The sequence below is a fragment of the Bombus bifarius genome, unplaced genomic scaffold (genome assembly GCF_011952205.1).
Source record: "Bombus bifarius isolate JDL3187 unplaced genomic scaffold, Bbif_JDL3187 scf7180000008649, whole genome shotgun sequence".
NCBI classification, from domain to species: domain Eukaryota; kingdom Metazoa; phylum Arthropoda; class Insecta; order Hymenoptera; family Apidae; genus Bombus; species Bombus bifarius.
In genome coordinates, this window is record NW_022884770.1 from 54348 (window position 1) to 65963 (window position 11616).

The window sequence follows — 11616 nt, forward strand, 5'->3', positions numbered from 1 at the left end:
GTAATACGTTATAAGGTCATACCATATGACGCAATACGTTATAACGTCATACCATATAACGTAATACGTTATAACGTCGTCCCATATAAGGTAATACGTTATAACGTCATCTCATAAGACGTAATGCGATATAACGTCAAACCATATAACGTAATACGTTATAACGTCATACCATATAACGTAATACGTTATAACGTCGTCCCATATTACATAATACGTTATAACGTTATACCATATAACCTAATACCTTATAACGGTATACCATATAACGTATTACGATATAACGTCATACCATATAACCTATTACGTTATAACGTCATAACATATATAGCAATACGTTATAACGTCATCTCATAAAACGTAATGCGATATAACGTCAAACCATATAACGTAATACGTTATAACGTCATACCATATGACGTAATACGTTATAACGTCATATCATATAACCTATGACGTTATAACGTTACACCATATACCAAAACACGTTATAACGTCGTCACATATAACGCAATACGTTATAACGTCATACCATATAACATAATACGTTATAACGTCCTCCCATATATCATAATACGTTATAACGTCGTCCCATATGACGTAATACGTTATAACGTCATGCCATATAACGCAATACGTTATAACGTCATAACATATAACGCAATACGTTATAACGCCATACCATATAACGTAATACGATATAACGTCATACCATATAACATAATACGTTATAACGTTATAACATTTAAGGCAATACGTTATAACGCGATACCATATAACGTAATACGATATAACGTCATACCATATAACGTAATACGATATAACGTCATACCATATAACATAATACGTTGTAACGTAATACCATATAACCTATCACGTTATAACGTTACATCATATACCTCAATACGTTATAACGTCGTCCCATATAACGTAATACGATGTAAGATCATACCATATAACGCAATACGTTATAACGTCCTACCTTATAACCTATTACGTTACAACGTTACACCACATACCTCAATTCGTTATAACGTCATACCATATAACGCATTACGTTATAACGTACTCCCATATAACATAATACGTTATAACGTCGTCCCATATAACGTAATACGTTATAACGTCATCCCATATAACGTAATACGTTTTAATGTCATCCCATATAACGTAATACGGTATAAACTCATACCATGTGTTACGCCGCCTAAAACATCTGGACGCCAGCCCGCGCGACCGGACAACAACCGACCTGCGTAACGTCACCTCGACCCTCAATAAACCTAAGGGCCCACCATAACTTTCACTTTCCTGTATTGTTTCGCCATGTGTCGTCAATCCGTTTGTCCTGAAGAATGTCTTAAGCCTAAAAGTATGTTCGACGCACATCTGGTTTTTTAGAGAGGTCCTTGGGTTTATTAGTCGCACTTAAAACACGGAGAAAGCGGGTATGCACCCATGAGGAAAATCTGAATAGCGCTGTAATAAAACAAGCTAGATTTTTCTCACGCACACAGTCATCTATCCACCACGATGGTAGGAGACTCCCTACTCATCCCTTCGAGCAGTAATGCAGGTCATGACCAATCGACACCTCGGTTCGTTACCCTCACTTTTCCTAACGAAATTGGGAACAACGAATCCGCGTTCTTTAGGCACAGGGGCACACCCACACCGAACTTTTCTTCCGTATGAAAAAGGGAGCGACAGTCAGTCAAACAAACTAACGCCTAACGCGGCAGTCTACACATAGCGCGAGATTCGCATACTTCCCGCAAATCTTCGTCGGTTCTCGTGCGACAAGTTGTTAGCTATTTATTTCGGCATCAGTGTAGTCTAAGTGTTGGACATATATAATTTATAACTCTGTGAATCCCAGGGTTATACAAACTCAATCACCCCTTATTATCTCAACGGAAATCAGGGGATCGATCAATTCGTGGTGTCGATTGTTATAATCGTAACGGGGATTTACGACCCCCGTTGACGTCTCTCCCTGCGATTACGTCTCCCCGCGATTGGTCGAAATTACATGGTCCTTCGAGCCGGATTTCGTGTCGCCAAAAAGTGCACTGACCAGTGACTATACAGTGTCGCGTGAAATCCAAGTTCCAACCACTTAGTCAACTGATCAAGGGAACCGCCGTCGGAGAGGAGCACCTCCGTCGCTCAGCATCTACACGAGCCAACGCCGCATCGTAACGATCATCAACCGAATCCCAGATCAACGTCCATTTGATCAAGGTAAGATCGTTCATATCATTAAAATAAAATATGGCCCAGGCTGAACCAATCAGCACGTTACGGCGTAGACGAGGCGCCCTAGCCCGTGGACTAGCAGCCATAAGACGCGAACTCGATGAATACGAAGCGTCCGGGAAGGCAAACAGACTCGTCCTAACATCTTGCCGCAGCTCGTTCGATGAACTTTGGAAGAGGATACTCGAGGTTCAATACGAGTTAGATGTGTTAGATGAGGGGGAAGATGCGCGTGTAGATTCGTTATCGCAAGAGCATCGGGAGCTTGACGTGCGGTTCCTAGGGCTCTTTGAGCAAATCTCAGCAACAACCCCGTCGACTACAAACATAGGTGAGACACGCCGGAAACCAGAGCCAACCACCGTTCCAGAGGTCCGCGTGCCCCAATTCGACGGCGCCCTCGAGAACTGGACCTATTTCTACGACACGTTCTCATCCATAGTGGACCGTAACGAAAGTTTGACGAATGTCCAAAAGTTCCAGCATCTACGCTCATCTATAACTGGACGGGCCGCACAGAGTATCCAGTCATTAGAACTCACAGAGGCCAACTATTCCATCGCGCTTGACACACTGAAGGACAAGTTCAATTGTCCCCTCCAAATCTGCATGCGCCATTGGAATTTGATGCGCAACTATCCGGAAATCAAAAAGGAAACTCCAGAAGCCTTAGAGGATTTGTTGGGAACCCTCAGCGTAAATCTAAAAGCGCTCGAACACCTAAAACAGCCCGTCACATCGAACATGGCGATGATCGAATTGATCGCGTCGAAATTGCCCTCGTCCAGCCTGCGTAAATGGCAACGCACACTGCCCCGCCAACAGGTGCCATCCTATCAGCATCTGATAGACTTTCTCAAAACCCGGGCGAACGGGACTCAATTCCTCTCTAAAGAAAAGGAATCAAAAGGGTCAGCCCACAAACACCACCGTCAGCGGACCACCATACCGCATGGGCGAACCCTTGCTACAACCATCAGAACGGTGGTGTGTCCGACCTGCAACGGGCCTCACGAGATCAGACACTGCAAAGTCTTCAAGGCCAAATCAGCGACCAAACGTTTTCAGATCGTGAAGAAGGCATCGTTATGTATAAATTGCCTAGGCAGAGGACATTCCCTGACACAGTGTACATCGGGTTCGTGTCGTATCTGCGGTCACCTACATCATACTTATCTACACCGCGAACAAACCCAGGTAGACTCACGGTCGTCGAGCGGTCGATCTTCGAGCGGTCGATCGTCGAGCGGGCGATCGGCAAGCGGTTGGTCGCCGAGCAGTCGGTCGTCGGACAGTCGCTCATCGAGCGGTCGGTCGTCGGGCAGTCGCGCACCGAGCGGACGGTCGTCGGGCAGTCGTTCGTCACACAAGCGAGCCCCCACCGGACAATCACCATCTGGATCTTCGAAGTCGCGGTCGTCCCACAAGTCGAGGCGAACATCCGACACTTCACGGAGACGGACATCTTCGTCTCCAAGAGGGACGAAAGAGCATGCCTCGTACGAGTCACACTCAGCCCGGATCCAGAACACCACCCCAACCTCCTCGTCCAAGTCCCAACCGGGGCACAACTGACTGTCTGAGACTACGACAGCAAGGGGGATCGGACTAGCAAACACATCTCCCCATACCCCTCTGCATCATGATCTGTTGGCCACAGCACAGATCAAGGTTTTGAACAAACAGGGACAACCAATCCGAGCCCGAGCCTTACTCGACACTGGGTCGAGCATGAACTTCATGACGGACAAGCTCGCGAATTCCCTCGGTATAAAACAAGGGAGATGTGCGATCCAGATCGGAGCCCTCGACAATTTGAGCACCACGGCAAAACGATACACCACGGCCACAATCACGTCGACGGACGGCAAGTATAAGAAAACTTTGAGATTTCTTATTATCCCCGCCATATCGACCTTCATACCAAGCGAGCCCATCGACCCCACGAGTCTGGGATTACCCAGAAATATTCAACTAGCCGATCCACAATTCCATTGCCCAGCCCCGATCGATGTCTTACTTAGCACCGGATCAACATTTGCGGCGCTGTGCATCGGGCAGGTCAACCTGACGCAACCAGACGAACCTGAACTACGTCTACAAAAAACACGGTTCGGCTGGGTAATCGGGGGGAGTCCAGCGTCCCAAACCGCGATAAATACGTTCCACGCAACCACAACGGCTCTGCAAGAGGACCTCGCACGGTTTTGGGAGATCGACGAGGGATCGGCCACTACGCATCTTTCGGAATCTGAACGACTATGTGAAGAACATTTCCGAAACCATGTCCGACGAACCAAGGAAGGCAGATACATCGTTGCCCTACCATTCAACGAAAAGCTTTCCTCACTAGGGTCATCGAAGGCCGCTGCAATGAGCAGGCTCGCCTCTCTTCATCGCCGATTCCAACGCGACAAACAATATGAAACCGCGTACAGTGCTGTGATCCAAGAATATTTAGACTTGGGTCATATGACGAAGATCAACACGGATCACGCCACCGACCACGGATATTATTTACCACATCACGGCGTGATCAAGGAATCGAGCGACACCACCAAGCTCCGAGTTGTGTTCGACGGCTCAGCTTCAAGTACCACGGGAGTGTCTCTAAACGACGCCCTTCATACGGGCCCGAAATTACAGGAAGACCTGAGACACATCCTATTGAGATTCCGGTCATTTCAATATGTCCTTACCGGCGACATCGAAAAAATGTACCGTCAATTCATCCTACGTCCAGAAGATCGTCCTTATCAAAAGATTCTGTGGCGTGCCGACAACGGAGAGATCGAAACTTACCGACTCAACACCGTAACGTTCGGTCTATCCGCAGCCCCGTATCTGGCCATCCGGTGTCTCAAACAGCTGGCAGAAGACGAGGGACCGCGATTTCCGAGAGCAGCGCAGATCCTACGGCGAGACTTCTATGTCGACGATGCGTTGACCGGAGCCGATACGAAGGACGAAGCCTTATCAGTCAGGAATGATCTCACGAACTTACTTAAGCTAGCCGGTCTAAATATCCGCAAATGGGCATCAAACGATCGGGATCTGCTACGAGGGCTACCTGAGGAAGACACCAACCAGAAATTGCATCTCGGTGAGTCATCTACGTTAAAAACACTCGGCGTCTTTTGGAATTCAGCCGACGATGCCATACTATATTCAGTCAAGACGAACAGTGACACCTCCCGAGTCACAAAGCGAGCAATCAGCTCCGTCATCGCACAAATCTATGATCCATTAGGATTGCTCTCGCCGGTAATCGTTCGAGCAAAAATGATTATGCAAAAGGTCTGGACATTGAAGGTAGATTGGGACGAATCCCTTCCGACAGACGTACACACCGAATGGATCAAATACCACACCCAATTGCCGTTGTTAAATGCGGCAAGGTTCCCTCGGAAGACCATCATAGAATCCGCAACGAAAATTGAGCTGCACGGATTCTGTGACGCTAGCGAAAGGGCATATGGGGCGTGCGTCTACGTGCGGACGACGGACCGAAAGAACAATATTTGGAATCGACTCCTCACGGCGCGGTCGAAGGTAGCGCCGCTCAAATCGCTCTCCATACCACGTCTCGAATTAAGCGGGGCACTTCTTCTGACATCCTTGATTTCGTCAATACGACAGGCCCTGACGACCAAGATCTCGAGGATAGTATACTGGACTGACTCCACCATCGTGCTCCATTGGATCAGGTCTTCGCCGCACACCTTGAAGACATTTGTGGCGAATCGAGTCGCTGAGATACAGACCAAGACCAATATCTCCGACTGGCGTCATGTGCCTACCGACGATAATCCAGCGGATCTCATCTCCCGAGGCCAGACGCCCAAGGAATTCCTATGTCCGTCCATTTGGAAAAACGGGCCAAGGTGGCTCCTGCAAAGCGAAAACTATTGGCCAGTCTGGAATCCGACACCGGTAGTCGACCTCCCGGAGCAAAAGAAGACGATCTGTCTGAAGACGACTATTAACGATAACACACTCCTCCATCGTTATTCGTCTTGGCCAAGACTAATAAGAATCGTCGCCCGGTGTCTTAGATGGAGACATAAGCAACACCGATCTGCCCATCTCACCACAGACGAACTGACTGCAGCGCACAACCGACTCATAAAAATCGTCCAATCCAGTCATTTCGCGCCTGAAATTCGGATCCTCCAGAAAAATCGAAGCGAGGACGTTGAAACTACAGCCATTAAACCCCTTCCTCGACGAAGATGGGCTACTCCGGGTAGGAGGACGACTAGCCAACTCCGCCATACCCTTCAGCCAAAAACACCCGATCATCCTACCAAAGTCCCCGGTGACAGAGCTAATTATAGAGCAAGAGCACCGGAACAATCATCACACGGGGACACAAGCTACACTATACGCGGTGAGACTGCGCTATTGGCCAATCGACGGCCGTAGCCAGGTATGGCGCACTCTCAGAAGGTGCGTCCGCTGCTGCAGAGCCAACCCTCCACCAGTGGAATACTTGATGGGTGATTTGCCAGAGGCGCGTATTACCGAATCGCGGCCGTTCACAAACGTCGGAATCGACTACTGCGGCCCATTCTACATCAGGGAGAGGAGGGACCGCAACCGACGTAAAATCAAGACGTACGCCGCCATATTCGTCTGTCTGGCGACAAAGGCGGTCCACATAGAGTTAGTCAGCGACCTAACCACCGACGCCTTCTTAGCCGCGCTGCGCCGTTTCATCTCGCGGCGAGGATACTGCGCAACGATCCTCACCGACAACGGCACCAATTTCGTTGGGGCTAACCGGGAGCTGCAAGAACTCCGGATCCTATTGCAGTCCGACGACCACCAGGATAGGGTACAGAATTTTCTCGCCGACCGACAAATACAATGGCGTTTTAACCCTCCGAATTCACCACATTTTGGCGGCCTATGGGAAGCCGCGGTCAAAGCGTTCAAACGCCATCTCATCCGCGTGGTCGGCACGGAGCTCCTGACCTTTGAGCACCTCAACACCCTCGTGATAGAAATTGAGGCCATTCTCAATTCACGCCCACTGACTCCCATCTCATCCGATCCGAAAGATCCTCCTGTCCTCACTCCCGGACATTTCCTGATCGGTGATACACTAACCAGTTTACGGGAGCGTGATTTCAGGACAGTTCCATCAGGCCGGCTATCCAGTTGGCAGCGCATTCACCAGATTAAGCAGCACTTCTGGAGCAGATGGTATCGAGAATACCTAAATGAGCTAACCCGCCGCAACAGATGGGACAAGGGCAAACACAACATTCGTGAAGGCACCGTAGTAATCCTCAGGGAGGATAACGTGCCCTCTATGCAGTGGCCTTTGGGCCGCGTAATCAAGGTCCATCCAGGAGCCGACGGCATCATCCGGACCGCTACCGTGCAGACGGCAACAAGCATCCTGGACCGCGGTGTCAAAAGACTGGTCCCCTTACCCATCCACCCAGATCCAGACGAGGCCGAACGTCCACACGGAACGAAGGAGGTCACCAACGACACACCTGACTCCACAGCCAGAATTTGATCGGTGCCCTCTCAACGGGGGGAGGATGTTACGCCGCCTAAAACATCTGGACGCCAGCCCGCGCGACCGGACAACAACCGACCTGCGTAACGTCACCTCGACCCTCAATAAACCTAAGGGCCCACCATAACTTTCACTTTCCTGTATTGTTTCGCCATGTGTCGTCAATCCGTTTGTCCTGAAGAATGTCTTAAGCCTAAAAGTATGTTCGACGCACATCTGGTTTTTTAGAGAGGTCCTTGGGTTTATTAGTCGCACTTAAAACACGGAGAAAGCGGGTATGCACCCATGAGGAAAATCTGAATAGCGCTGTAATAAAACAAGCTAGATTTTTCTCACGCACACAGTCATCTATCCACCACGATGGTAGGAGACTCCCTACTCATCCCTTCGAGCAGTAATGCAGGTCATGACCAATCGACACCTCGGTTCGTTACCCTCACTTTTCCTAACGAAATTGGGAACAACGAATCCGCGTTCCTTAGGCACAGGGGCACACCCACACCGAACTTTTCTTCCGTAGGAAAAAAGGAGCGACAGTCAGTCTAAAAACTAACGCCTAACGCGGCAGTCTACACATAGCGCGAGATTCGCATACTTCCCGCAAATCTTTGTCGGTTCTCGTGCGACAAGTTGTTAGCTATTTATTTCGGCATCAGTGTAGTCTAAGTGTTGGACATATATAATTTATAACTCTGTGAATCCCAGGGTTATACAAACTCACTCACCCCTTATTATCTCAACGGAAATCAGGGGATCGATCAATTCGTGGTGTCGATTGTTATAATCGTAACGGGGATTTACGACCCCCGTTGACGTCTCTCCCTGCGATTACGTCTCCCCGCGATTGGTCGAAATTACATGGTCCTTCGAGCCGGATTTCGTGTCGCCAAACAGTGCACTGACCAGTGACTATACAGTGTCGCGTGAAATCCAAGTTCCAACCACTTAGTCAACTGATCAAGGGAACCGCCGTCGGAGAGGAGCACCTCCGTCGCTCAGCATCTACACGAGCCAACGCCGCATCGTAACGATCATCAACCGAATCCCAGATCAACGTCCATTTGATCAAGGTAAGATCGTTCATATCATTAAAATAAAATATGGCCCAGGCTGAACCAATCAGCACGTTACGGCGTCGACGAGGCGCCCTAGCCCGTGGACTAGCAGCCATAAGACGCGAACTCGATGAATACGAAGCGTCCGGGAAGGCAAACAGACTCGTCCTAATATCTTGCCGCAGCTCGTTCGATGAACTTTGGAAGAGGATACTCGAGGTTCAATACGAGTTAGATGTGTTAGATGAGGGGGAAGATGCGCGTGTAGATTCGTTATCGCAAGAGCATCGGGAGCTTGACGTGCGGTTCCTAGGGCTCTTTGAGCAAATCTCAGCAACAACCCCGTCGACTACAAACATAGGTGAGACACGCCGGAAACCAGAGCCAACCACCGTTCCAGAGGTCCGCGTGCCCCAATTCGACGGCGCCCTCGAGAACTGGACCTATTTCTACGACACGTTCTCATCCATAGTGGACCGTAACGAAAGTTTGCCGAATATCCAAAAGTTCCAGCATCTACCCTCATCTATAACTGGACGGGCCGCACAGAGTATCCAGTCATTAGAACTCACAGAGGCCAACTATCCCATCGCGCTTGACACTCTGAAGGATAAGTTCAATTGCCCCCTCCAAATCTGCATGCGCCATTGGAATTTGATGCGCAACTATCCGGAAATCAAAAAGGAAACTCCAGAATCCCTAGAGGATTTGTTGGAAACCATCAGCGTAAATCTAAAGGCGCTCGAACACCTAAAAGAGCCCGTCACATCAAATATAGCGATTATCGAATTGATCGCGTCGAAATTGCCCTCGTCCAGCCTGCGTAAATGGCAACGCACACTGCCCCGCCAGCAGGTGCCATCCTATCAGCATCTGATACACTTTCTCAAAACACGGGCGAACGGGACTCAATTCCTCTCTAAAGCGAAGGAATCAAAAGAGTCAATCCACAAACACCACAGTCAGCGAACAAGCATACCGCATGGGCGAACCCTTGCTACAACCAGCAGAACGGTAGTGTGTCCGACCTGCAACGGACCTCACGATATCAGACACTGTAAAATCTTCAAGGCCAAATCATCGACCAAACGTTTTCAGATCGTGAAGAAGGCATCGTTGTGTATAAATTGCCTAGGCAGAGGACATTCGCCGACACAGTGTACATCGGGTTCGTGTCGTATCTGCGGTCACCGACACCATACTTACCTACACCGCGAACAAACCCAGGTAGACTCACGGTCGTCGAGCGGTCGATCTTCGAGCGGTCGATCGTCGAGCGGTCGATCGGCAAGCGATTGGTCGCCGAGCAGTCGGTCGTCGGACAGTCGCTCATCGAGCGGTCGGACGTCGGGCAGTCGCGCACCGAGCGGTCGGTCGTCGGGTAGTCGTTCATCACACAAGCGAGCCTCCACCGAACAATCACCATCTGGATCATCGAAATCGCGGTCGTCCCACAAGTCGAGACGAACATCCGACACTTCACGGAAACATACATCTTCAGCTCCAAGAGGTACGAAAGGGCATGCCTCGTATGAGTCACGCTCAGCCCGGATCAAGAACACCACCCCTACCTCCTCGTCCAAGTCCCAACCGGGGCAAAACTGACTGTCCGAGACTACGACAGCAAGGGGGATCGGACTAACAAACACATCTCCCCACAGCCCTCTGCATCATGATCTGTTGGCCACAGCACAGATCAAGGTTTTGAACAAACAGGCACAACCAATCCGAGCCCGAGCCTTACTCGACACTGGGACGAGCATGAACTTCATGACCGACAAGCTCGCGAATTCCCTCGGTATAAAACAAAGGAGATGTGCGATCCAGATCGGAGCCCTCGACAATTTGAGCACAACGGCAAAACGATACACCACGGCCACAATCACGTCGACGGACGGCAAGTATAAGAAAACATTGAGATTTCTTGTTATCCCGGCCATGTCGACTTTCATACCAAGCGAGCCCATCGACCCCTCGAGTCTGGGATTACCCAGAAATATTCAACTAGCCGATCCACAATTCCATTGCCCAGCCCCGATCGATGTCTTACTTAGCACCGGATCAACATTTGCGGCGCTGTGCATCGGGCAGGTCAACCTGACGCAACCAGACGAACCTGAACTACGTCTACAAAAAACACGGTTCGGCTGGGTAATCGGGGGGAGTCCAGCGTCCCAAACCGCGATAAATACGTTCCACGCAACCACAACGGCTCTGCAAGAGGACCTCGCACGGTTTTGGGAGATCGACGAGGGATCGGCCACTACGCATCTTTCGGAATCTGAACGACTATGTGAAGAACATTTCCGAAACCATGTCCGACGAACCAAGGAAGGCAGATACATCGTTGCCCTACCATTCAACGAAAAGCTTTCCTCACTAGGGTCATCGAAGGCCGCTGCAATGAGCAGGCTCGCCTCTCTTCATCGCCGATTCCAACGCGACAAACAATATGAAACCGCGTACAGTGCTGTGATCCAAGAATATTTAGACTTGGGTCATATGACGAAGATCAACACGGATCACGCCACCGACCACGGATATTATTTACCACATCACGGCGTGATCAAGGAATCGAGCGACACCACCAAGCTCCGAGTTGTGTTCGACGGCTCAGCTTCAAGTACCACGGGAGTGTCTCTCAACGACGCCCTTCATACGGGCCCGAAATTACAGGAAGACCTGAGACACATCCTATTGAGATTCCGGTCATTTCAATATGTCCTTACCGGCGACATCGAAAAAATGTACCGTCAATTCATCCTACGT

The 11616-nt window shown here is 49.7% G+C and overlaps 3 protein-coding genes across 3 annotated transcripts; all 3 read left to right on the forward strand.

Moving 5' to 3' along the window:
- Nucleotides 1-2274: 2274 nt before the first annotated feature.
- Nucleotides 2275-6684, forward strand: LOC117213300. The gene is made up of 2 exons (XM_033458666.1): nucleotides 2275-3397; nucleotides 3920-6684. The coding sequence occupies exons 1-2, from the start codon at nucleotides 2275-2277 to the stop codon at nucleotides 6682-6684; spliced, it is 3888 nt and encodes a 1295-aa protein (XP_033314557.1).
- Nucleotides 6685-6754: 70 nt separating this feature from the next.
- LOC117213301 lies at nucleotides 6755-7818 on the forward strand. The gene has a single exon (XM_033458667.1). The coding sequence runs from the start codon at nucleotides 6755-6757 to the stop codon at nucleotides 7787-7789; it is 1035 nt and encodes a 344-aa protein (XP_033314558.1). The 3' UTR covers nucleotides 7790-7818.
- Nucleotides 7819-8892: 1074 nt separating this feature from the next.
- On the forward strand, nucleotides 8893-11594 carry LOC117213302 (the record flags this gene model as incomplete). The annotated part of the gene is made up of 2 exons (XM_033458668.1): nucleotides 8893-10015; nucleotides 10538-11594. Coding segments are annotated over exons 1-2 (2180 nt in total), but the record flags the coding sequence as incomplete, so codon positions are not given.
- Nucleotides 11595-11616: the final 22 nt, after the last annotated feature.

Coding starts and splice junctions, on each gene's coding strand:
- LOC117213301 (XM_033458667.1), top strand. CDS start 6,755: ATGGGTGATTTGCCAGAGGCGCGTATTACCGAATCGCGGCCGTTCACA.
- LOC117213300 (XM_033458666.1), top strand. CDS start 2,275: ATGGCCCAGGCTGAACCAATCAGCACGTTACGGCGTAGACGAGGCGCC. Junction 3,398..3,919: donor CCTGACACAGTGTACATCGG/GTTCGTGTCGTA, acceptor TGTTGGCCACAG/CACAGATCAAGGTTTTGAAC.